The sequence below is a fragment of the Podarcis muralis genome, chromosome 14 (genome assembly GCF_964188315.1).
Source record: "Podarcis muralis chromosome 14, rPodMur119.hap1.1, whole genome shotgun sequence".
NCBI classification, from domain to species: Eukaryota; Metazoa; Chordata; class Lepidosauria; order Squamata; family Lacertidae; genus Podarcis; species Podarcis muralis.
In genome coordinates, this window is record NC_135668.1 from 20,509,737 (window position 1) to 20,536,281 (window position 26,545).

The following is a 26,545-nucleotide window of genomic DNA, read 5'->3' on the forward strand; positions in this document are numbered from 1 at the left end:
AGCATGACCAATGGTCAAGGATGATGGCAGATGGAGTCTAACATCTGGAAGGCCACAGGTTCTTAAGTAATCAGCATGGGGAACTGGCTATTGGTCCCAGGTCTATGTTCACAAGAGCAGTTTGGTAACAATATGGAACAGTGGGAAAGCTAAGTCCGGTCTCTGTTCTCACCAACAGCAGATAAAGCAATGAAACTTGAGTCCTGGACTGTGCCATTTCATACCACTAGCAGGGGCGTTGCATGTTCCTTACACTTTTCTTTTTTTAAAAAACCATATTAAGGAGAAGGTAAGACTACAGCTCTTCTCTGATACCATATTTTCAATGTGCATAGTGTGTCTATGTGCTCATTATCCGCAAGGGACATCCAGTCCTGCAATCCTGTATTTTCAGGCAGAATGCAATCAAGGACAGCTTTATGACCTCAACTACTGCTTGTACAAAAGGGAAAACCCACAAAAATGCCTGCTGCAAATTGCACAAGTAGCCCAGAACACTCTTTGTCCATGCACATTCAAGGAAAATTTAAGGTGTGCAAATCAGTCGGTCACAGATATGGCTGGCCACACCAGCAATTTCCCCAGCTATTAACGTCACAGAAATCGCTTCTAGATGCACCCATGAGCTATCGGTTCATGCTACATCTCCCTGTGCAAGAACATTCCCGATGAGATTTTGGATTGCTTGCATGTAGAGGAAAAATGGTACAGGAACCAGTTGTGGCTTCGCACACTAATCAAGTGTCCAAACCCTTTTGCAATAATAAATCAGAGCTTAGTTCTAACTCACCCTTGTAATTAAGATAGGAAATCTGTGTTTAGGTCTCTATGGTGGGGACCAGCAACCTATGGGCCTCAGAGGTGCACCCACTCCACCAAATCCCACTGTTCAATCCCACCTTGTCGTGCAACTTACCTGTAGGTTTTCCGAAAGAAAAGGGTCAATGGGGAAAGAAAAGGCCTTGGTGGGTGTATATAATCTACAGGACAGTATGTTGCTGACCTCTTCTCTCTTCTCCCAGGTGCGCAGCCTGGGAGTCATTTTGGACTCGCAGCTGTCCATGGAGGCGCAGGTCAATTCTGTCCAGGGCAGCAATCTACCAGCTCCATCTGGTACGCAGGCTGAGACCCTACCTGCCCGTGGACTGTCTCGCCAGAGTGGTGCATGCTCTAGTTATATCCTGCTTGGACTACTGCAATGTGCTCTATGTGGGGCTACCTTTGAAGGTGACCCAGAAACTACAACTAATCCAGAATGCAGAAGCTAGACTGGTGACTGGAAGCGGCCGTTGAAACCACATAACACCCATATTGGCTCCTAGTACGTTTCTGAGCACAATTCAAAGGGTTGGTGCTGACCTTTAAAGCCCTCAACAGCCTCAGCCCAGTATACCTGAAGGAGTGTCTCCACCCACATTGTTCAGCCCAGACACTGAGGTCCAGCTCCGAGGGCCTTCTGGCAGTTCCCTCACTGTGAGAAGCGAAGTTTCAGGGAACCAGGCAGAAGAGGGCCTTCTCAGTAGTGGTGCCCTCCCATCAGATGCTAAGTTTTTAATGTTAGATGTTTTATCATGTTTTTAATATTCTGTTGGGAGCTGCCCAGAGTGGCTGGGGAAACCCAGCCAGATGGGTGGGGTATAAATAATAAATTATCACCATCATCATCTAGGGTCAACCTCTTCTCTATGGTCAAAACAAACTAAAGGGCCAGTATAGGCAGTTTATCTTTTTGGAAGATTTCCCCTTTTCTTACTTCAGAAGAAGAATCCTAAAGAAAGCCCCTTTCGATCAAATGAAGAACACAGAAGTCCTCTCATCACCAGTAGAATTGTGTATTCTTGGGTTGTGCAATTTGGCAATAAATAAAGTTGCTACATTAGGTTCAGAATCATGACCTCCTCACTCCTCAAGTGACAGTCCAGAGTACACATTCTAGAGCACCATCCCTGCCCCTGGTGCCTTCCAGATCTTTTGAACCACAACTCCCATTGTCCCTCACCACTAGTCGTGATAGAGTTAAGATCACCTGAAGGCACCAGGTTGGGGAAAGCTGTTCTAGAGTTTGCACCTTCATGTGCAGCCTGCGTCAAAGTCCTTGGGCCAATACTGGTCATCCATGTAGCAAACACTCTCCCAGCTGCTATCTGGAGGGCTGTTTGGAAGGCTTGGCGGGAGGCTACTGGCCAGTGTCTGTTCCCATTGTACCTCCACCAATCTGTAAAGCTCCATAGACGTCTGAGCATCTTCTACTGATGAATGTCCATTTCGGCTAACCTAACAGATGGGAAAGGAGAAAAACAACAACCAAACTGTGTGTAAGATTCTAGTCCTCAAGATGTGCCATCTAGCAGCATTGACCAAAGCCAACCACTCCTACCAACTTCTTATAAAGTATATATTTGCAGTGAACAATCCTAAGTTTTCCTATTTAAGAAGTACATCATAGCCAGTCCAATAGCACTGAATTCTACTACTGGGGTTCTCATCCCTGCTCACCCCGCCAACCTCAATCCCTCCATTTACCACTTCATCCAACATCCCCAATATCCTCCCAGCTCCTTCAACCCCTCCACCACATCCTCACAGCCCCTCAGTGTCCCTCCACCCCTGCTTTACTTAAACCTATGATGTTGTTCAAACATCTCCAAACCCGACTTCTCCTTTGCTCGCCTCCTTTGCCCTGTCTTCGTGCAAATCCAGGACTGTGATGCAGCACTACAAATCCTCCAACAGGGGACTGCATGATGACAGCCTTGCCTTTTTATGTATATAGGAAGATAACCCATGATAGTGGAAATGAACCTTTGTGCTCAACGGCAGTACAACTCTATCTCTGAATCCTATCAGGGTTGCCTAACAAGTTAATTTATTTAATAATTTCTTTCCCGCCGTTCATCAGAGGACCAACACGGAGGTTTATAAATATAAAAATACATAACATAGTGACAAACAAAATAATACCCTGCCCCCAGTTTAAAAAGCCATGGATTGTTCGATTATCCAAACGCCTGGGAGAAGAGGAATGATTTTTGTCTGGCACTTAAAAATATGCAATGAAGGGTCCAGGTGCATCTCCCTGGGGAGAGCATTCCACAGTAAGATAATTAGGGGATAAGATCGAACCCTGAGGAACCCCACATTGAAGGCAGGTTCCACAGGACCCAAGCATGACCCCCCTGGAGATGACCACCAAGGTTGGTCAAGAGGCACTGCAAAGCACTGCTGCCCACCCCAATTCAGACAGCCGCTCCAGGAGGAAACCGTGGCTGATGGCACAGAATGCTGCCAAGAGGTTAAAGAGAATTAACAGAGACATGTTTTCCCTGTCTCTCTCCTGACAGGAGTCATCATACAGGTCAATCAAAGCAGTTTCTGTGCCAAAACTGGACCTAAAGCCCGACTGAAATGGATCTCAAAAATAGAGTTCCCTCCAAGAGTACTTGGATCTGGATCTGAGAGAGGAAGGCATCTCCTTAAATTACCTGAATATTCTTGTGTAGCAGCTCACTAGCCAGGCTCTTGAGAGAGACGCTGGCTTTCATAGGGAGCCCCATCTTCTTCCTCAGCAGGGGGCTCCGACTCGTGTCCCGTGTCCAGGCATGGGGGTGAAAATATTTCAAGGCTCGGAAGTCGTTGTGGATGGCATGCCCCACCACTATCTTGTCCCTCACGATCTGTAGGATCTGCGAGAATTAAGAGGCCGTTTAGCTACCTGCCGCCATAGAGGGCCTTAGGAAGATGGCGAGGATAGGCCGTGCCCTGCGTTTTTAAAGGACTGAACATAAGTGGGTCAGAAATATTTTAAAAGTGTTTCAAACCATGTTATGTAGCGTGACTGGATTTGAGGGGATATTTGCTTGGAATCCTGGGGATTTGTGAGCTACAGCAGTTAGTGGGTCTGGGGCAGAGGCTGAATGGGATTCTTTAGCCTGGGACTAGGTCTAGGAGAAGAGATCCGATTTGAAGATTTCTATGTGAAAAGAAGAATAAATACAGTGGTACCTCAGGTTAAGTACTTAATTCATTCCGGAGGTCTGTTCTTAACCTGAAACTGTTCTTAACCTGAAGCCCCACTTTAGCTAATGGGGCCTCCTGCTGCCGCTGCGCCACCATTGCAAGATTTCTGTTCTCATCCTGAAGCAAAGTTCTTAACCTGAGGTAGTATTTCTGGGTTAGCGGAGTCTGTAACCTGAAGTGTATGTTACCTGAGGTAGCACTGTACTGTAAAAAGAAGCTTGTATCAAAAGTACAACAAACCTATCTATTGATTTTTCTCCTGTGGATATGAGAGCCATTAAATTCTTCATCCTGGCCCATTTCCTATGGGGGTCTGAACACCCGCTACAAAGCGAATTGTGATAGTGAGACTATGACAATACAAACTGACAGAAAAAATAAAGAGATCCAGTATGGTGTAACGGTGAGAGTGATGGACTAGGACCTGGGAGACCAGGGTTCAAATCCCCGCTCAGCCATGATGGGTCAGTGAGTATGACCTTAGGTCAGTCACTCCCTCTCAACGTAACCTGCCTCACAGAGTTACTGGGAGGATGAAATGGCAGGGAGAACTATGTACACTCCCTTAAGCTCCTTGGAGGAAAGGTGGGCTATAAATGTAAAAATAACAATAATATGAAAATCTGTACAGCTATACACAAGGGGAAGGTTCCTATTCTGTGGAAGAGCATTCCTGTTGAGATACTAAAAGGCACCCCCTATCTGCACTTTCTGGAAGGAACCAAACTTTCCAACGGACTTTTCATTTTTCTGTTTTCATTTATCTTACACATAAAGCACGTTGAAACGTTGTTTTAGAAGGCGATTAATAAAGGATGATATCATAATACCCTAACTGTCAGGGAACTGCCATCGGAGCCAGAGGGAGAGGGAGGGCTCCAGAGGGATTCCGAAGAGCGTCCCGGGAGGGAGAGAAGCAGCACGTCTTCTGGGGAAGGAAATCAGCGTAGCACCAGTGGAGAAGGGGGGCAGATGGGGGAATCGGCGAGGTGGCTCCAAGACTCCTCGCCGGGGACCAGCGGGGAGAGCATGGGTCCTCTGATGCCCACACCCTCCCTGCGCAGAAGGCTTCCGCGCAGAGAAAGTAGGCGGAGACTAGGCGTCAAAGAGCTTCTTTGCTGGAAGAAGTTCAAGAAACGCCCACTAACGGATTCTCCCAGCGATTGAGACAGCCACGGGCGCGTGGCTGTCCAGACAGAAAGGGTTCACTAAGGCAACCAGCCAAGGGTGGCGTTGATTTACACACAAGCAACCCCTAGAACCATCACACTAACCTTGGAAGGCGAACAAAATCCATTCCAGAAGTCCGTTAAGACTTCCAAAATGTTCAAAAACCAAAGCACGGCTTCTGGTTGGCTGCAGGAAGCCCCGTCATCCATTCGGCTTCCAAAAATAGTTTGCAAACCGGAACACTCACTTCTGGGTTTGCGACATTCGGGAGCCAAAACGTTCGGGAACTAAGCTGTTTGACTTCCAAGGTATGACTGTATTCCCGATGGCTCTGTACAAAAAGCGCAAAACCTTTTGGACTCAAAATCTGTGCAAATTACAAAGCACAAGGTATACCACAACCCATTAGCAATGCTGTTGGGTTTTATCAATGGGACACAACTATAAAAAAAATTAAACCCTGATCTTCTGATAGTGGCATGCCCAGCCATAGCACACCGGGGGGGGGGGGCACGTGTTAAAACATCAACAGAAAGGAAGTGGATAAGTTCAGCCAGCAAATACAAACCCAGGAATGGAGACAAGAGAACAGAGCATTTTGCAACAGACAGGTAGCCAGCAATTATTCACCTGGAACCGACCCCTGTGAAATGTGGTAAGCCAATCAAATGCAACATTAAAAGGCTTGTATTCAGAGACTTGAAACGAACTGGTAAAGATGTACTAATTAACCTAGGCACCATTAGCCTTCAAAGAACGAGCGACAAGGGTGAGGGGAGCATTACGAGCTTTTAAATTTTCTCGATTGTAATTTTGAAGGACGCAATAAAGTAGGAAGGTTAAAATGTATCACTTTCTTTAATAGCAAACTCAGGTGCTGAGTGCCAAGAGAAGTGGAGCCAAATTAGGGTGAGCGACAAAAAAATCCAGAGGTGTCAGTGTTGCGGGGAAACCGAAGGTTTGAAGTAGTTGCAAAAGGTGCGATTGGGCAAGAGCCCACAAGATTATTGCAGATCACAAACTGGAGTCCCGGCCCAAACACCCCATGTCATTTTGGAGGGTCTCTTGAACGTCAGGTGCAGGTGTGTGCATGTTGGGAATAAGGGATGAAGTGGGAGATGGGCCCCACCTGCACGAGACATTGAAAGCAGTATCATACCAATGTTTAAAGAGTCCAGGAACTACAGTTTAAGGGTGCACACAGAAGGTGCCTGCAGCTCCAGGTAGGGCTGGAAATGCCCCTTGCCTGAAACCCTCTGACAACCAGTGCAAACAATACTGAGCTAGATGGACCGACGGTCTGACTCATTTTTCAGCAGCTTCCTATGTTCCTAAAACCGGCTTGTGCTTTTCCGAATCCTTCTAGGCTACTGCAAGCTGGCGGACATGATCGTTCCTTCTTCTTAAATGTACAGTGCAGTATCTAAGGAATACAGGTGCTTATTAGTAGCGATAACATTATTTATTTAGTTGCATTTATATCTCCCTGTTTCCTCCAAGGAGCTCAAGCTGGCATACATGGTTCCCTCCTCGGCCCAGTATACTTGAAGGAGCGTCTCCACCCCCATCATTCAGCCCGGACACTGAGGTCCAGCTCCGAGGGCATTTTGGCAGTTCCCTCCCTGCGAGAAGTGAGGTTGCAGGGAACCAGGCAGAGGGCCTTCTCGGTAGTGGCTCCCGCCCTGCAGAACACCCTCCCATCAGATGTCAAAGAAATAAACAACTATCAGACTTTTAGAAGACATCTGAAGGCAGCCCTGTTTAAGGGAAGTTTTTAATGTTTGATGTTCACTTTTTTATTATTAATAATAATATTCTATTGGGAGCCACCCAGAGTGTCTGGGGAAACCCAGCCAGATGGGCGGGGTATAAACAATAAATTATTATTATTAATATCTCATTTAATCCCTACAACAACCCTGTGAGGTAAATTAGGCTGAGGGGCAGTGACTGGTCCAAGATCACCCAGTGAACTTCACAGCCAAGCAGGGATTTAACCCCTGGCTTCCTAGGTCTTAGTCCAACACTCTAACCACTATACCACACTGATTCTTAGTTTCTCATTTTTCAAATCTTGGAAGTTCAGTTCTCTGCATTTTCCACATCAGTTTGCAATTTTTGTCAAAAAAGCAGCAGCAGCAGCCTTCATGGAATTTCATGGATTTGACTGCCATCTCCTGGGTCCTAGTCTGACCCTCTCGCCACTAGACCACACTAATTCTGCAGCAAGCATCTAATTCTCCAGTTGCATGGATTCCAATCCTCAACCCCTCTTCTCCCTCCTTTGCTTACCTCGCTCCGTGCAACCTTAAAAGGAGTGGCCTTTTCCATGTGTCGCCGGGTGATCCCGCTCCACCGAGTCCTGTAGTCGACAATCGGGAGCTCCGGCCGGACGTATTTGTCGTAGATGACGTCCCCGTCGTAGTTCACGACTGTGCACCGCGCCAACTCGCTGGTCCTCCCAGCGGGGCCCGTGCCCACCATTTCGCAGTCAAGCGCCACACATTTCCTGGGCGTCGCACGGGATAAGGAACCGGCGCCCTTCCCGCCAGGGGAGGCTACTTGATCCTTGAGACTTTGGGAAGATGTCGGCCACCTGACTGGGTTCACTGAAGCGCCTGGTGCAACCGGACAGAGCAGGCAAGGTTCCCTAGGAGCCCCTGCTACATCCTCCTGGAACAACTGGCCGCAAGGGCTGGCTTCACAGGGCAAGGATCTCAGCGCACCACCCATTTCTGAGCTGCCTGAAGTCGTCGGCAGGGGCTTTCCCTGCAGTCCTCTCTGCTCCACTGCCCTCCGCGCCATAAACCGCTGGTATCGGCGGCTCTTCTTTTTTTTCTGGCTGGAGGTTTCGGCATCCCGGGAACCTTTGTCGTGACCCGGACCCCATTTAGGGCAGAGGCACCCAAGGTCCTGCTCATCATCCATCCCCAAGTTACCCACCTGGACCGCTTGCGCCGGAGTTATCCCACCTGGCGAGCAGCTGGTGGTAGACGGCATCCTGACGAAAGAAGAAACCCCAACTAAAGAATCATGGCAAGAAAAATTGATGGACTATGCAGAACTGGCAAAACTGACATACAAGCTACGGGACAAGGATAACTGTGACTTTAAAGATTAAATGGGGACCCTTTACAAAGTATTTGAAGACGCAACAAAGCGAACTGGACTCCTTAGCTGGTTTTGCATAAACATTCACAAACTTTTTATTGATAATAATCAGCTATATAGTTTGAGGATCTATGGCGCTGTGGGTAAAAGCCTCAGTGCCTAGGACTTGCCGATCGAAAGGTCGGCGGTTTGAATCCCCGCGGCGGGGTGTGCTCCCGTTGCTCGGTCCCAGCGCCTGCCAACCTAGCAGTTTGAAAGCACCCCCGGGTGCAAGTAGATAAATAGGGACCGCTTTCTAGCGGGAAGGTAAACGGCGTTTCCGTGGGCTGCGCTGGCTCGCCAGATGTAGCTTTGTCACGCTGGCCACGTGACCCGGAAGTGTCTCCGGACAGCGCTGGCCCCTGGCCTCTTAAGTGAGATGGGCGCACAACCCTAGAGCCGGACACGACTGGCCCTGATGGGCAGGGGTACCTTTACCTTTACCTTTTTACAACTGTGTAACATGCAGAAAACAGCATTTTTAGAGAAATCAAAGACTGGAACTGAGGGAAGTCGGGGGTGGGGGGTGGGTTCTGTGGGGGGAGGGAGGAAAAATGGGGGGGGGGGAATAAGGATAATATGTTTCTGGATAATATGTTTTGTTTTAATTTTGAATTAAAAGTTATTTAAAAGAAGAAGAAGATGATGTGGGAGACTTAGGGAATGGGAGGTTGGGTGGAAAGGCTGACCCAAACACGAGAAGACAGAGAGGGGCATGGTGGGGAGAGCAAATAAGGCGCTATCTCCTTGTGGGATGGTGATATCCCGCCTCTCCACTCAGGAACAGGGAAAGCAGGGTGGATAAAAATCAAAGATTTTTTCTTAATTGGATTTTAAAAATTTAGATTAGATTTTAAAAATAAAATGCTTTTGGAAGAAAAGTATTTCTAAAGATAGTTTTCTATTTAAGTTTCATTATAGTCGAAAGGCTATTCATCAGGAAACAAGGATTTGTTTTTCATGTGTGCTAAAACTCTAAGGTTTTTTTTAAAAAAATTGTTTAACCACATCAGTTAACAAACATGGATACATATGCTATAATGTTATTGTTTTGGTTAACTAAATTTAACTACATTTAAATTGCTATTAATGATTATTTTTTCTCCTGCCAATAAAGTACAGCAGAAAAGTTGCCTAAATATAAACAGTCAACTTATTAAATCTCACAATAATTTCAAAATTATCTGTCAATGTATTTCTAATAGTGTAACCAAATCAGTAATTTTTGATATAACTGTAAAAAAGACTCTCAAAAATTTATTATTCCAAAAATGAAACCTTCATCTGGTTGTACATATTAAGAATATTACCAGCAAGAATGAGTCTTTCTGTAAAAAATAAAAAAATGATTTAAATTGAGTCTTACTGATTTAAACCATGTCTTACTGACTAGTGATTTAAATTGTGATTTAAATCGATTTGATTTAAATCAAATCCACCCTGAGGGAAAGTTTTCAGGTTGTCCAGCAAAAGACATTTGGAAAGAATGCCTTCACCCAAGGACTCCTCCCCAGACAATTCACATCACTCCCTGGACATGCTGACCAAGGCTGGTAAGATTGTCCTAGGCGAGGGATGAGGTACCTGTGGCTCTCCAGATCTTGGCTGTACTACAGTTCCCAACAGCCCCAATGAGCTAGCCAATGGTTGGGGGTGATGGCAGTTGTGCCAGTACAACAGCAGAAGGACCACAGGGTTCTAGTATGGTCTTGATCATGCCAATGACCTCTGGTAATCCCTGCAAGGGGTGGTAGTGGTCTTGCCGGCTCATTTTAATCATTCAGAAATATATTGAACCCTATCCTTTCCGAAAGGTCGGTTTATTTTTCCTGCCTCAGTTGCCCCAAACCTCATCTGAGATTTTTTAAAAACATAATTCTTCTATATATTTATTTATTTCTTACTTACAAAGTGCCTACAATTGCTGGGTGGTGGAAGCTCTGCTCTCAGGTTTATAATCTTAAAAAGCAAAGCCAATAAAAGGCAAAAAAAAAAAGAGGAAAAAGAAAATGATTTAAATTGATGTTGGGTCTTTAGCTTAAAAACGGCGACAATCCTGATCAATGTAGATAGTAAGTAAACTTTATTGTATTGTTCTATTTATTTTAAAAATATTTCTGGTCTTATGATCCCATGAAAGGTATCTGGTCCACCTTTCAACAACAATGTGTTCATATTGTAACATAAAATAAACCCATTTATAAACACTATAAAACAATAAATTAAAGCTACATATGAGTAACAAATGTTAACAAACAGAACCTAGCTTTCAGTGCCTTATGAGGGTATGTGTGTGCAATCTTCACGTGCCTACAGAGAGAGGCCAAAGAAGAACTATCCACAGGAGAGCATTACATAACTCTGAGGCCACCACAAGACAGCCCCTGCTTTTGGAAGATAATTGACAATGTTACTTCCCTAGGCTGGGGTGCGAAACAGGTAGATGGGAATCTACTGCTATATCCCTAAGTAAAAAGGTAAAGGGACCCCTGACCATTACGTCCAGTCGTGATCGACTCTGGGGTTGCGGCGCTCATCTCGCTTTATTGGCCGAGGGAACCGGCGTACAGCTTCCGGGTCATGTGGCCAGCAAGACTAAGCCACTTCTGGCGAACCGGAGCTGAGCACGGAAACGCCGTTTACCTTCCTGCCAGAGCAGTACCTATTTATCTACTTGCACTTTGGCGTGCTTTCAAACTGCTAGGTTGGAAGGAGCAGGGACCAAGCAACGGGAGCTCACCCCATCGCAGGGATTCAAACTGCCAACCTTCTGATTGGCAAGCCCTAGGCTCTGTGGTTTAACCCACAGCGCCACCCACGTCCCATATCCCTAAGTAATCTGAAGTATATCAGGAAGCATTTCTGCCCAGCCCTTTAAAATGGCTGAAAAAAGAATGCTAGGGAGCAGGGGGACCAGGAGCAGATTTTTTGCATCGATGAACCTGTAAGCTTGATTATGTGATGCTGAATTCCTGCTGCCAGTCAGTGCAGACAATACTAGATGAACCTGCTTCCTATTATCAGTAAGGCAGCTTCCTCTTATTAGTATCTGGTTGGCTACTGTGAGGAGGAGGGGGGGGGTTATTGTTTTATTTTGAATTGTGTGGTCTCATTTTGTATTTTTACCTTGTGAGCAGCCCTGTGATCTTCGGGTGAAGGATTGTATACAAATTGAATAAATAAACAAATAAGGACAGCATAAGGAACTACATGCCCCCCCCCAACTTTCCTCCTTCCCATATGGTGAGGTGGGATGGGGTGGGGGGGAGTTTTATTTATTTACTTTAACCATTTTAGGCTGCTTTATGGGCAAATACCCGTCCAAGGCAACTCACAATTAAAATCAGCCCAAAGGAAGAAAAAATAAATGTAACATTTTGAAAACTTAAAAGAGCAACAAACCCTGTTATCAAGGCCCGAAAAAGGAAAAAGTTCAATCAGACCACTACTCAGCTAAAAAACAGCTTATGAAATCTACAAGTCCCACTCCGATTTAGCCCAGTTTCACTTAAATTATTCCCCCTTCTAAAAATAGATAATGGGGAATCCAAAATAGGTATGCGGACCATCTTTTATAATACCCCCTCACGGGGCCTGGGAACTTCCCAAGGCCTCCTAAAGCCCCACTTTTTCACTTGCCTTCAGTTACTTCCTCGACCCCCAACTTTTAAGGATGTGTCCCGCCCCACCCTTTTGCCGATTTCCCCCTTACCTAAGCAAGCCCGATCCCCACGTGTCGCTCCCGGAAGCAAAGGCTGATCTGGCGACTCTCGCATGCCCGGGCAAGTCCTGCGCTTCGGACGCGCCCCCTACCTCTGATTGGCTGCCTTAGCCAAGACGGTGGAGAGGCTATCTGCATAAATGGGCGGGGCTTGGGATGGCTGCTGGCTGGCGCCTCGCTGTCCGCGAGCAAGGAAGTCGCCCTTCAAGTCGGATGCCGCTTGCGTCCAGTTTTAAGAGGCTGGATTTTAACCCCCGCGTAATTATGTACAGGGCAGCCTGATTGTAATCTTTATTTCTTTCCTCTTTGTCGGAAAGCTCTCTGAGTCTAATGGGAGTTTACGGTTGCAATCCTGGGAGTAGGACCCATAGGACTTCTCTGAGCAAAGGTGGAGAAGATCGGGCTGCTAGTCACCATGAAAATTGTGCATAGGATTCTAGCAGTGCATCCCAAGCTTGCCCTGGTTTACTTGGAAGTAAACCCCACTAAGTGCAATAGGGAGGTAAAGGTAAAGGGACCCCTGACCACTAGGTCCAGTCGTGGCCGACTCTGGGGTTGCGGCGCTCATCTCGCTTTATTGGCCACATGGGTCATGTGGCCTGGCGAACCAGAGCAGCGCACGGAAATGCCATTTACCTCCCCGCTGGAGCGGTACCTATTTATCCTCTTGCACTTTGATGTGCTTTCAAACTGCTAGGCTGGCAGGAGCAGGGACTGAGCAACGGGAGCTCACCCTGTCGCGGGGATTCGAACCGCTGACCTTCTGATCGGCAAGTCCTAGGCTCTGTGGTTTAACCCACAGCGCCACCCGCGTCCACAGTTCCACCCGCGTCTCTCGTGTATTTAGCCTTGCAGCTTTCTCCCGGCATTATTCCCTTTCTTAAGAACTGGCTCAGGATAAACTACCCCCCATCGGTTGGATTCAGACGTTCCATATTTCCATTTGCATGCAAAAAGTTTTCAGGGAACGCTGGGCTTATTTTCGATGTAACAAAAGTTCTTACACTAGTGGCACTTTGTGCTTAGGCACTAGGCGTGCAGAACACCCAAGTATAGATTGTCCCACGTGACAACTGCACACGTGTATGTTTCACGGCATATGAGTGTACGGGGAAACTGATGGTTCAAGGCTTCCCAGAGAGTGTATGTGCTCACTCAAATAAGGTTGTCAACACTTTTGCCGGTCCTGCTCCTGTGTCTTAACAGAAGCCTTATGCATAGAAATGAAGCAACTTAAACTTGTTTCAACGGCATGCCTCAAGATGCTCACATTCACACCATGGTGTTCCCCAAAGAATCTGCAGAACCAGATTTCGTTACAGGTGCTATGAATAATAACTCTGTGAGGGTTAAACTACACTTCCCAGGATTCTTTCGGAGAAGCCCTATGGTGTGGCTGTGACCTTAACTAGTTGCATTTCTCAGTGTCGCACTACTATAAGCAGCATGGCTGTTTAAATGCTTTTAAAAGTTGACAGTCTTTCATATAGCAAAATGCACGTGCATGCCTGCAAAAGACATAAATTTAGACAATGATAATTACATAAGGACATGGAAAGAGATTAAAAGAGAAATATTAAAATGGGACAGATTGAAGCTCTCATTTTGGGGGAGAATCTCCACAATAAAAAGGAATGTGCTGCCCAAAATATTGTTCCTATTTCAGGCGATCCTAGTGATAGGCGGGGCAGGTTGCTTCAAAGAATGGAAGAGAGACTTATCAAACTACATCTGGCAAAAGAACAAAACATAAGTTACTTATAGACATTAAAGAAAGAGGAGGTTTTGCCCTGCCAGATTGAAGATCTATTATGAGGCATCATGTCTATGCTGGTTAAAAGAATGGTTAGTTCTGCAAAATACGGAACTATTTGATTTGGAAGGATGGGGCAACAGATTTGGGTGCTGCACCTATTTATGCTATGGAAAGGTGGAGGTTCACTGGGGCTTTTTGAACCATATAATAAGGAAAGCACTATACGCAGTATGGGCTAAATACATACAGGAAAACCCCTGGTGGCTTTCACCATTAGAAGCCATTTCAGTAAAGAAAAAAAATGTGGAAAAGAATTGGGCAACATACAAAGAATTATTGGAAGAGGAGGCAAATTAATTGAAGTTAAAGAAATTTGAAGAAATTTAGCATTATGTGACAGACTAGCTGCAATATTATCAATTGAATGAAACCTTTAAATTAGATAAGGAAAATGGATTCACAACAGAAAATTCAAAACTAGAAAAATAATTAATACAAAATAGAAGCAAAGTGTTATCCAAAATGTATAGATTATTACAGTACTTGATTGGGAAGTAAAAGTTGAAGAGGTAAAAGAAGTCATGATTAAATGGGCAAAAGATTTTGGGCATATGATACAGATGGACGCATGGGAAAATTTGTGGATCAGAGATTTAAAATTTATGGCGTGCTACATACTAAACGAAAGTATTATGAATATGTTTTACAGGTGGTATTTAACACCTAGTAAACTAGCAAAGTTGTACAAAACAAACTCAAATACATGTTGGAGGTGTAAGCAGGTAGAAGGGACAATGTTACATATGTGGTGGGGATGTAAGAAAGTTAGAAACTTTTGGGATAGTATTTATGAAGAATTGAAAAAAAAAGTTCAAACAAACTTTCGTCAAAAAGCTGAAGCATTTCTCTTGGGTTTACTATCATCAGATACCCCAAGCTATAAGGATATTTTTATATGCCTCTACAGCAGCAAGAATACTTATTGCCAAAAAATGGAAGGGGGAAGAGATTCCAACAAAGGAAGAGTGGCAAAGAAAGTTATTTGAATACATGGAGCTGGCTAAAATGACAGAAATAATTAGGAAAAGAACAAGCCAAAGGTTCAGTAAGGACTGGGAGTGTTATAAAAATCACCTAGAAAAACATTGTTCTCAAATAAAACCTTCACTATGCTTTGATTAATTTTTGCAAAAGACAAAACAGTTATCATAATTAAATAAGTTAATACCAAGAAATGAAAAACATATAAAGAAGGCAGTTAAGGAAAGAAAAGAATGACTCAAATTGAGGTGGTGGACGGAAGTCAACTCAAAAGACTATAGAGTGCCTAGGTTTGATAATTCAGAGTAATAATCATGGGTAATTGGTGGAGGGAAAGATATTTAGTTATTATGTATTTTTATGTATTCATTTTTAGTCTTAGTTTGAACTTTGGATGGAAACTTTCTATGGAGGTACGTAAAGCAAAACAATAAAAATTATTAACAAAAACGAAATGCTCATGCATGCAATAATAACTCAGGGTGACTCACACCTTTTCCTTTGTGGAAGTGGTTTGCCTGAATACGCAAAGCACATCCTGTGTTAATGTAGGAATATTACCAGGGAGACAAGGGATCACCACTCAGCTGTGAAGCTCACTGGGTGACCTTGGGCCAGCCACTGTCTCTCAGCCTAACCTACCTCACAGGTTGTTGTGAGGATTAAAATGGGGAGGAAAACAATGGTATTTAGATATAAACAAATGAATAGTGGCCCTGGGACAGGGTGCAATGTCAGAAGAGTGGAAAACTTGCCGAAAATATTTCATGAGACTAACCCTTTTCTATCTGTAAACTAAGATAAAAGTGCTGTAAGTCCACTTCTGCCATTTTAGACTTTGAGGGCAAGGTTGTTCATGTATGTGCACATTCAGGCTGATGTGTGTGTTATTTTCAATGTTTACACCCACCCCTATTGGGTATATTCAGAAGTAAATTGCAAATATTTAATAACAGTAGTTTAACAGGGCAATCCTAGACATGTTTACTCGGTAAGAAAAGACCCACTTTGTTTAATGGGTAAAGGGACCCCTGACCATTAGGTCCAGTCATGGCCGACTCTGGGGTTGCGGCGCTCATCTCGCTTTATTGGCCGAGGGAGCTGGCATACAGCTTCCGGGTCATGTGGCCAGCATGACTAAGCCGCTTCTGGCGAACGAGAGCAGCACACAGAAACGCCCTTTACCTTCCCGCCGGAGCGGTACCTATTTATCTACTTGCACTTTGACGTGCTTTCGAACTGCTAGGTTGGCAGGAGCAGGGGCCGAGCAACGGGAGCTCACCCCGTCGCGGGGATTTGAACCGCCAACCTTCTGATTGGCAAGTCCTAGGCTCTGTGGCTTAACCCACAGCACTACCCGTGTCCCTTTGTTTAATGGGACTTACTCCCAAAGAAGTGTGTAAAGAGCTGTAGCTTTAAGAGCCTTTGCTGCATTTACTGTTGTTCTGCAGAGAGTCAGTGGGGGATCCAAGATGAACTTGTTGTGGGATAATTGTTGCTCATGCATGCTCTCCCCCCCCCCCCCAATGCCATCCTGCATTCAACCCTTTAATATGGATTCTGGGAGAATCCAATAAGTAAAAACAGAAAACAAAACAGTTGCCAACAATGTATTTGCAATATCTGAACAATTTGTTCGCAAATTAATCCTCCCTCTCCCACCCTCCCTAAATGAGGGGTGGGCAGGCTTGGGGGAGAATCCCAGAACAACTAATAAACTGGAATGCAGCACAGAAGCTCCAGTATAAACCCATTGCTAATGCATTATTATTGTGTCAATGCAAAATACACAAGTTGGGGGGGGGGGTGGCCCTGCATTTCCCACAACTACAGTCAACAACTTGTTTTTCTAGGAAAAGCTCCTGCTGTTCTTAAGAGCAGCCTGATGTGCAAGGAATTAAAGAGGGAAAGTTTTTCCAGGCATGAAACTCAACAGTGTTGGGAAGAACGTCACCTCCTTAAATTCCTCATACAGTGGTACCTCGGGTTAAGAACTTAATTCGTTCTGGAGGTCCATTCTTAACCTGAAACTGTTCTTAACCTGAGGTACCACTTTAGCTAATGGGGCCTCCCGCTGCCGCGCAATTTCTGTTCTCATCCTGAAGCAAATTTCTTAACCCGAGGTACAATTTCTGGGTTAGTGGAGTCTGTAACCTGAAGCGTCTGTAACATGAAGCGTCTGTAACCCGAGGTACCACTGTACTGGGTTTGCTAATGAAGACATATAAGAGCAGGGCCAGTAAAAACATAAGCTCTTTCCCAGCTCTACCTGGATGTGCTTGGGACTGAATCCAGGATGTTCTGCGTGCAAGTGGTGATGCTATATCAGGGAGCTACAGCTCTTTCCCCAACCTTAACTAGGAATGAAAAGAAAAGGGGGGCAGGGAATAGCTTTAACTAACAACAGCAGTGTCTTCTTGGCCCTTTAACAGAATCTGTGTGTTTGCTCAAACTCCTGAGCACATGGTTTCAGCACACAGCATGCTCTCCCTCTCTGGAAGGGCTTTTCATTAGCAGCTCTGTCTGCATCAGAAGGGTTGGAAATTGGTTGCGATGGTGCGTGAGCTCTTCCTGTCTCTTCCTGCCTTCTCGGTCCCCCAGCAGAGGGCAGTTTCTGGATGCTCCAGGCCACATGCACAGACTTTGCATTAAAGCCAACGCCCCTGCCCTGTGGCTTGGCTAGCGGGGGACAGAGGCAGGATAGTCTGACGGATGGCTTCCGCCAGCTCTTCAAAGGGAAGAACCCCGGCAAATTAGTCTGATGGCTTGCTGTTCCCCATCTTGCCCTGCACAGGACATGTCTGTCTCGATGCTGAGAAGATCCAACTTTCAAGTTAGACAACAACTCGCTGCCTCTGATCCCCCTCGCTTCCTGTACCCCCTCAAGCTAAGGACTGCTGGTCTATGGATTCAGGCTCAGGGAAATCTATTATTTTGTGTTTCATCTATTTCTCACCAGAGGAGGGGTTTTTTTTGGGGGGGGGGGGGCAATTTCAGAATACAGATTTCTTGTCTGAAAAGGGAGGCTTCTGTCTGAGTATCGTTTTCCAAAGCAACTACTCTATTCCAAACTTAAAAATGGAAAGCGTAATGCTGGTGGTCAACAAAAGAGGTTCAAAGACTGTCTCAAGGCAAATTTTTAAAAATGTAGTATAAACACCAACAATTGGGAAACACTTGCCTGAGAGCGCTCCAACTGGAGAACAACCTTTACCAAAGGTGTCATGGGCTTTGAAGACACTCGAACTCAGGACGCAAGGGAGAAATGTGCTAAGAGGAAAGCACACTTGGCAAATCCACACTGTGATCAACTGATGCCCGGAAACTAATTTCCCCACTATGGAAGGACGTGTAGATGCAGAATTGGCCTCCACAGTCACTTACGGACTCATTGTTAAAACCTTATTTATGGAAGACAATCTTACTTGGCTATGTGTGATCTCCAAAGAAGAAGAAGATTTTTAATTCCCTTAAATTTCCACCCCCTCCTTCTTCCCAGAAGAGAGAGCCCAGGACAATAACAACAACAAAAAACCCACCCCCAAAAAACCCATAAGTGAATGCATTTTAAATTATTTTTAAAATGCAAACAAGTCACATATTCTCACAACTAAAAAGTTGGCCAGGGACAGTCTATCTCTGCCAACAAGCAGGGATGTTTTAAAATTTCTCCTGAATGTTAGTATTAAGGGAAATGGATGCACCTCACCACGGGGAGCATTCCACAAATGGGGAGCTGCCACCAAAAAGTCCCCATCACAGGTGAGCAACAACCAGGCAGCATCATCAACAGCGTGTTAAAAACATAGGACTTTTGCCTTGTGCAGAGTCAGTCCACTAGTCTATGTAGCTCATTCTTTCCTGCACCAGGGTAGGGAATTGTTGGCCTGCATGCCAGATGGAGCCACATGTAGCCCATAACACAGGCAGCTTGTGGGCTGGGTGCAGTCCAGCAAGCTTTCAAGTTGTACCCCTAGCCACTCCTCTCAGGCTCCGCCTCTCTTCTCAGCTCTACCTCTTCTCAGAATGACTCCACCCCCTCTTGCACCCATCGGCAGTGGCTTTCCAGGGTTCCAGGCAGAGAAGTTTGTCCCATTCCTACTGGGAGATGATTGGTACGGAACACAGCACCATCTGCATTCAAAGCATTTACTCTCCTATGGAGCTACAGCCCTTCCTTATGGCAAACCATCGCCTCCTTCATCATTCGTTCTATTATTATTTAAGAGAGCTAGCTAAGGTCACAAATGAAATGGTTCTTAGCTGCAACAGCATCTTCTTTTCTGCTGCCTGTTGTCTCTTCCCCTCCCACCTGGTCACTCCTCATTAATTTTGGAAGCTTTCCATTGTGCCAAAATTCTCAACCTGTGTCCTCCCTCTGTCCCCCAACCCCCTGGAAGTCCAGCGTGGAGAAGAGGAGAGATGTTAATTTGCACTTTTCCTCTTGTGCAAATAAGATTTCTAATACGGACCAGACACCTGCTGGTTTCTTTGGCAGTGGGGATGATAGGAGGCAGGGCAGTTGCAAAAGACGGTGAGGAGCGATATCAGATTGCTTTCTCCTCTCTGCTCAGACAAGTGGGGTTGAGACGGAGAGAGGGGAAGAGATCACAGATAGACCAGGGAAGGTGGATGTGCTTCTGGAAAAGGAGGAGGCTGGGAGATGCATGATAACTCTTGTATTTCTCTCTCTGAGAATTGAAAGTAAGGCCTTGGTTGCTTGTGCTGTGTAGATGAATCTATATTTGTGTGTGTGGATGTGCATGTAATTTAGTAAACACATTAGTTTTTTTTAAACAAGAATAGCTCAAAGTAATTTACAACAAAATAGAACACATGCTTTAAAACCAGCAAAAAAACAAAACAAAATCTAAAGCTCTTTAGATATATTCATATAGTTAAAGATAATTAAATTGCTGGCTGCTCAAAACACAGCTACACAATGCAGTGTCTACATAAAGAAATGTCTGAAAGTCAAAAGTGAGGATGCTTCTGCTGCAACTCTTCTGCAAGAGTGTTTTCACAGCATGGGGCTGGTGTCCCTAAATGCCTGACTTCTAGTGGAAGACATTTGGGCCTCTGTAACACAGTGGTCCTCCAGATGATCTCAGTGCTCAGCAGGCAACCATGCTCTTAGCAGAATCAGATGGGTGAGGGCCGCCATTTTAATTTCCCACAAAGCCCCAGTGTGATGCTACATCAGGGGCATTGTGGGAAATTAAAATGGCAGTTAGACTCAGCTGCCTGGTGCTGCTCTGACACTGGCTGGCTGGTGTGTGTGTGGGGGGGGGGGGGAGAGACCTAAGAAAGGCATCAATGCTGCTGCGTCCTGTCAGGGTCTGGCCTCAGGCAGCTGTCCAAGCGTGCTTATTTTGCTAGTGAGTTGGTTCCTACTACTTCAGCGTGCACAATTGCAAGGATGGACAACCTCAGGTTCAGGAGCCCTGTGGCCCTCCAGACCTCTGCCTGGTCCTTGGGACTCTCTCCAGGCCACACCCCTTTTCTGTGATGTCATCTCCCAAGGCCACGCCCTCCCTGCTGCACACCATCCCTGTTTCTGCCTAGCTTGAATGTGTCCTTGAACTCTAATGCATCTATCTTGCCTGAAGGGAAGGGAAGAAAGGGGTGTGTGGATACAAATACTAGCCAAAATTACACTGATCGCTTTGCCCCCTTTTCCTTCTGGCTCTGCCCAACACTGGCATGTGGCCTCCAGAAGACTGCCAAGATGGGAAGGTGGCCCTCGAAAAAGGGTTCCCCATCCCTGCAGCTATTGGCTTAGCTGCTAACTCACCTGGCACTGAATTCTGGCGTCGTCCTGTTCTGCAGAAACTTTTGGTGAGAGCTGCCAACGTTTTCTCCTTTGGGCAGACGGCAAAATGCATTTCGGACCTGCCCTCTCATTGCTTTCCTCTCAAGCGCTCACAAAAGCAACGACGGAGGTGATCAGAAACAAGAGGAACAGGAGGTGACTCAGCATCCTTCATGCATCTGCTATGCATCCCGCATGAACACTGTGTGCAAAGACGACGATGGAAAGCTTAACGGGACCATAGACAGAGTTGAGGGGTTTCTGTGACATCACTGAAGCAGAAGCCAGGCTTCGTAAGGCAGACTGTGACTTGTTGTCATGAGATAAAGAACAACAAAATCACTAGTCTTCCATAAGGAGCAGGGCAAGTGTGTTTCATGTGGGATTCATTCCCCACAATGCTGACTCCTCAGCGTCTCAGATCTTCAGGTTCACCAGACGAGGCCAAACTGGTGGTCCCTGTGCGGAATGATGTGCACCTAGTGCCTGGGCTTCTGGCATGACCTTTTCAGTAGTGGCACCACGTGTGTGGAATACACTAACCACACCATTTTTTTATTTATTTTTATTTTAAGAAAAAGGATCAAGACACACCTCCTTCCAGAAAGCTTTCAGATTACGAGATCAGCGCCTGAAATAATATATGAACAATTTGATGTTGTTGCTTATTATGAATTGTATTGACACAACTGTTTTTTGACTTTTGCACTTTACGGATGTTTTGTTATGTTACATGTATGGTACATTGGGTTTTTTATGGTGTAGACTACCCTTTGGGTGAAGAGTGGTATAAGCATTTCTTTGTAAACAGAACAATGCCCAACAGAAATGCAGGATGCCCAGTCAGTAGCTCAACCATCCATACTAGGAAGACTGAAGTTGGATGAGACCCACCTGGAATACCATCAGTCCTTCCTTTCCCCCCTTTCCTCTTGAGGAATGTGATGGGGAAGAAAAGGTTCTTATACCAAGGAACTCCAGGCTCCAGTAAGAGTCACTCATGTAGCACCAAAAAAAGAGAAAATGTATTATCGTCAATAACAGAAAAGACAGATTTGCATGAAATTTGTCTAACATTATGGATAGATGGACATTTGGAAAAATAACTATAACTTAAAGCAGAAATGCAGTACAGTGGTACCTCAGGTTACATATGCTTCAGGTTACATACGCTTCAGGTTACAAACTCCGTTAACCCAGAAATAGTACCTCGGGTTAAGAACTTTGCTTCAGGATGAGAACAGAAATTGTGTTTTGGCGCGCGGCAGCAGCAGGAGGTCCCATTTGCTAAAGTGGTGCTTCAGGTTAAGAACAACTTCAGGTTAAGAACGGACCTCCGGTACGAATTAAGTACTTAACCCGAGGTACCACTGTATGTCTTGTTGGGAGGGCAACAGCAGAAATCATTCCGTGCATAACTAAAGGGTCAGTTCTGTAAGTGTTGCTGGTGAATTCTGTATGCATCTAGCAAAAGGCATGAATAGAGTCTCAGAGTGTGCCAACTGCACACATGGAAGCTATCTCCACACAACCAGGAACATGGCAGAAAGTGGGGTCTCCCAATTACCTCTATTACGGAAGCTACATGTGTCCAATTGTATGCATATTTATTTCACATTTAGCCTACCTTGCCTTTTTATTTCATTCTCTCAACAATCTTGTGCAGTAGATGATAGTGACTGCCTCAAGGTAACCTAGTGTAAGTGTAGAGGGAGCGGGTGGCGCTCTGGTCTAGACTCTAAACCACTGAGCCTCTTGGACTTGCTGATCAGAAGGTCGGTGGTTCGAATCCCTGCGACGGGGTGAGCTCCAGTTGCTCAGTCCCAGCTCCTGCTAACGTAGCAGTTCGAAAGCACACCAGTGCAAGTAGATAAATAGGTACCGCTGCAGTGGGAAGGTAAACGGCTTTTCTGTGCACTCTGGTTTTCGTCACGGTGTCCTGTTGCACCAGAAGAGGTTTAGTCATGCTGGCCACATGACCCAAAAGACTATCTATGGACAAACGCCAGCTCCCTCGGCCTGAAACAAGATGAGCGCCGCACCTCATAATTGCCTTTGATTGGATTTAACCGTCCAAGGATGCTTTACCTTTTATCTTACCTAATCTAGTGTGCTTCAGTGGTTGAATGGCCAATAACCCGCCCTCCCATTCCAGCATCAGGCTGGCTCTACCATTAGGAATAGTGAGGCAGCTGCCTCAGGTGGCTGATTTTGAGCAGCATATTGCTTTTTTTTATTTAAAAAAATTTACTGTATTTTTATTACTAGGATGATACTTGTGGGATTTTCTATGTGCTTTTTGTGCCAATATAACATGGCCAGTCTGTATCTTGACTGGAGGAGGGGAAACATTTGTTGCTCTGCCTCTGGTCCCCACATGTCTTGGGCCAACATTCTGACTACTCATCACTGGGTCCGCAGAACGGAGCATGGACACGATTCTGCTCCCCACTACACACATTCACCGGAATCAGAACCCAAAATTTATCTTAACACCCTCTCCAGAAATTAGGTGTGTGGTCGCCATATCAAAATGAATATTAACCCCCTTTTTGAACTTACTTTAAGCATTTGTCATATGCACAAAAATAACATCACAGCACAATGCCCTCTTCATGGGTGGATTATGTGTACATTCTCCACAAGACTTGGGGAATTTGCACAACAACCAGTTGTTATATACATTAACTTATCAGCTTACATTTCCCTCATGATATTTGCCACCTTTCCATAGGCATGGCTCAATCTCATTTCTACTCCATGTCAATTTCCTATGCATTTATTTATCCTGTTTCTGCATTAATCACTTTCCTCCCAAAAAAATGCACGTGGAAATTTTAATTGAATGTCCATACTTCTAAATATATTTGAAAATGCACATTTCAATGCATTTTTGTACCTTTTGGGAGTTGAGAACTGCATTGCAAAATTTGGAGAATGGCAAAATCTGAAAGAGAATTGCATTCCAATCGGCATGTTGGTGCAGAAGTGCCAATCAGCTCATTTCCCATCAGATGTCTAATGTATTTCCACTCCTGATGCCCAAAGAGGTTTGCAATAAACTCTCAAATCTGGATTTTTCCTGCCGATCTCTTATAGGCCTCGGGGCCGTATCCACTGTTCTCCATCTGCTAGCGCAAGAGCCCCCGCAGAGTTTGAAGATTGCGCAACAAAGTGATCCAATCTAACAGCTATGCTAGCAGAAGCTTGTTGCACAACAGCTGATTTTTGTTGTACAATCTGTTGCACAACAATCTTTGGTAATGTACTTCTATTTTCCCTTTTGCAACAGCTGATCCTCGTTGTGCAATCTGTTGCACAACGATCTTCTGCGATGTGCTTGCCTTTTCCCTTGCGCAAGAAATTTCTGCCAGTGCCACAAGCTAAGTGGGTCAAAATTGGCCCTGAATTGGATACAACTGTCAACATTTAATGCATTTTCTCTCACTCTTCCACCATTTCAATCACCAAAAGTTCCCACCTTTTTGAAATTTGACTGTAGCCCAATAGTTTGGAAACTTTGCGACTTGCCCATTTTAGCCACCTAAGGGCAGTGTAGCGTGGGGGGTGCAGGGGGGGCCGGCCGCACCAGGCGCAACATCTGGGGGGCGCGCGCTCGCACTCGCAGCTCTCTGCCCCTACCTGGCTCGAGTGCTAAAATCCACGGGTTAGGGGGCGCAAATTACTTGCCTTGCCCCGGGTGCTGACAACCCACGCTACGCCACTGCCTAAGGGTGTGTTTATTCTTTTGAAGGGAGCGATTGTCTTCAAACCACAATTTCACCCCACCCCCAATTTCATGGCTATAAAATCTCTTCCCTGACAGCCACCACCTCAAAAAAATCCAAGCATTTTCCTTCCCTTGCAGCCCTAGTACCAAGCTAATTAATCTTCCATTAATGAGTCTTTTAAAAACGTTTCACATTAGCTTCCTAGGAGGCCACTGAAGGTCATTCTTTTCTATAGGAAAGCTCTAATCTTGTTTATTATGCATGGCAAAACCACAGGGAGGTAATTATCCCTGTTCCGTTTGTTGGGGGATCTTAAGCCCTGGGTTGTTCTGCCAAATTGTTTGGAAGGAGCGTTCTGGCTATGAAATAAGACACTGTCCACTGAAAATGAAGTGAATGTAGAGATCCCCAAAATTCATTTCCTTTGTAGCAGCAAGCAAATCTGTTACACCTAGGGAGTTTTGTGTGTGTTCCCAGAGTGGTTTATCAATCAATCCCTCATCCTAGGGAACTCTGGGAATTTTAGCTCAGGTCCTCCTGCTGCTGCTGTGCTCCATGGAGTTAAGCCATGTAGCATTACATCAAAACCCAAGCTGGTGGCTTGTCTCCCCCAAAACAAAAATGAGTGGTGAACCAAGAACAAATCTGGGCAATAGCTGGTGGTTTGGAAAGGAGACAAACAACAAGTCCCGGTTTGGATGAAACAGTAAGCCAAACCTGGGTAGCACAGAAGCAAGAGGACAATCTTTGCTCCAGAACATTTGTGCTAAGTCATGGTTGATAATAGTGGCAAAAGATAATGAAGGAAGGGGAAAGAAAGACCTATTTAGGCAGGGAGCTCCCAAGTTAATTATAAGGCAGCTTAGAAGTGCAGTAGATAAAAATAAGTAAAATCAGGGCATGGGATGGGCCTCAGTTTACCCGAAATCTGTTATGTACAAGCCCAAGTGAAATAAAGGAGAGTTGACTCAAACACAGGGACATCGTAGCTTCAGATGCAATCTTGAAGCCTAGCTATGTGGACAGCCCTACTATCATGGGGACACTGGGAATGACTTTGAGAAAACCCAGAACAGAGTGAGGTTTCACTGCATTTTTTCTGCATGCACGGGGGAGATTTTCCTTGCACAGAAGAGCAGTTTATGGAGTGGAAAGAATTTGAGAGCCGGCCCATCTCCCTCACTCTTCCTCCCTCCCCTCGTTCCTGCCCACTGATGTTACTTCGAGTTCCAGTTCACGTGGAGAGATCAGGTTGGTAGCATTTGCTGACCTTTTCATCATATTGCCATATCCCCCTTCAGTGACCTGAAAAGTACAGCTAATGTACCTGAGAGAATTCCTGAGGCAAGAGAGACGAGCTTCTCCTTCAAGCGATCTGTCTTTGGAAAAGCAGGAGCTGTCGACTGTGTCAAGCAAACCTTTTGGAAAAAAACACAACCAAACACAGACAGAATTATTGCATCCGTTGTGGCGCGCTGTCATTCTGCAGTGTACTGCAACAAAGAGAAGCAGTGTTGTCTAGTGGCTAGAGATCTTTGGCCAACCTAGAGCTTTCCAGATGTTTGGGCCTACAACTGCTATCAGACCTAGCTGGCATGGGAGCTGCCGTCCAAAACATCTGGAGAGAGCTGGCAAAGGCTGGGCAGAGTGTCAGGCTAGGGAGAGAGCTGAGTTCAAATCCTTAACAATCTTGGAGCTCACTGGGTGACTCAAAAAATTATGGGGCTTTGGCAGAGACCAAGGCAGCATGTCAGATGAAGCTGCTGTGTCCAAAAGCCACCACCATGCTGTGAACATTAGCGATCAAGAAGAGGCAGATTTTAAGGAGGACTGGAAACCTTTTGTAGAATATTAAAAGAGTTATTGTAAACATGTTAAAGCACAAGTAGGATCTGGATGAAAAAGAGCAGTAAATATGCATTTGTGAATACAGTGGTACCTCGGGTTAAGTACTTAATTTGTTCCGGAGGTCCGTTCTTAGCCTGAAACTGTTCTTAATCTGAAGCACCACTTTAGCTAATGGGGCCTCCTGCTGCCACCGCGCCGCTGGAGCACGATTTCTGTGCTCATCCTGAGGCAAAGTTCTTACCCTAAGGTACTATTTCTGGGTTAGCGGAGTCTGTAACCTGAAGCGTATGTAACCCGAG

General features: G+C 45.4%; 1 protein-coding gene across 2 annotated transcripts; it reads right to left on the bottom strand.

Moving 5' to 3' along the window:
- Positions 1–1,816: 1,816 nt before the first annotated feature.
- AEN (apoptosis enhancing nuclease) lies at positions 1,817–12,162 on the bottom strand. 2 transcript variants are annotated; one of them, XM_077918903.1, is made up of 4 exons: positions 12,050–12,161; positions 7,480–8,188; positions 3,483–3,683; positions 1,817–2,274 (listed from the first exon to the last, which is right to left on the bottom strand). In XM_077918903.1, exons 2-4 carry the CDS (start codon positions 8,185–8,187, stop codon positions 2,071–2,073), a joined length of 1,113 nt encoding a protein of 370 aa, XP_077775029.1. In that variant the 5' UTR covers position 8,188; positions 12,050–12,161; the 3' UTR covers positions 1,817–2,070. The 2 variants fall into 2 exon arrangements, 1 of the variants encoding a protein (XP_077775029.1); XR_013390650.1 differs by lacking the exon at positions 1,817–2,274 and adding an exon at positions 5,292–5,554 and having other exon boundaries at positions 3,566–3,683; positions 12,050–12,162.
- Between the last annotated feature and the right edge of the window lie 14,383 nt (positions 12,163–26,545).

What these genes read in the sequence shown, in the direction of transcription:
- AEN (XM_077918903.1), bottom strand. Translation starts at nt 8,187, where the DNA reads ATGCCGTCTACCACCAGCTGCTCGCCAGGTGGGATAACTCCGGCGCAA. An exon ending in TTAAGGTTGCACGGAGCGAG is followed by an intron (nt 3,684 to 7,479) that starts GTAAGCAAAGGA and finishes TAATTCTCGCAG; the next exon opens with ATCCTACAGATCGTGAGGGA. An exon ending in TGCTACACAAGAATATTCAG is followed by an intron (nt 2,275 to 3,482) that starts GTAATTTAAGGA and finishes CCCATCTGTTAG; the next exon opens with GTTAGCCGAAATGGACATTC.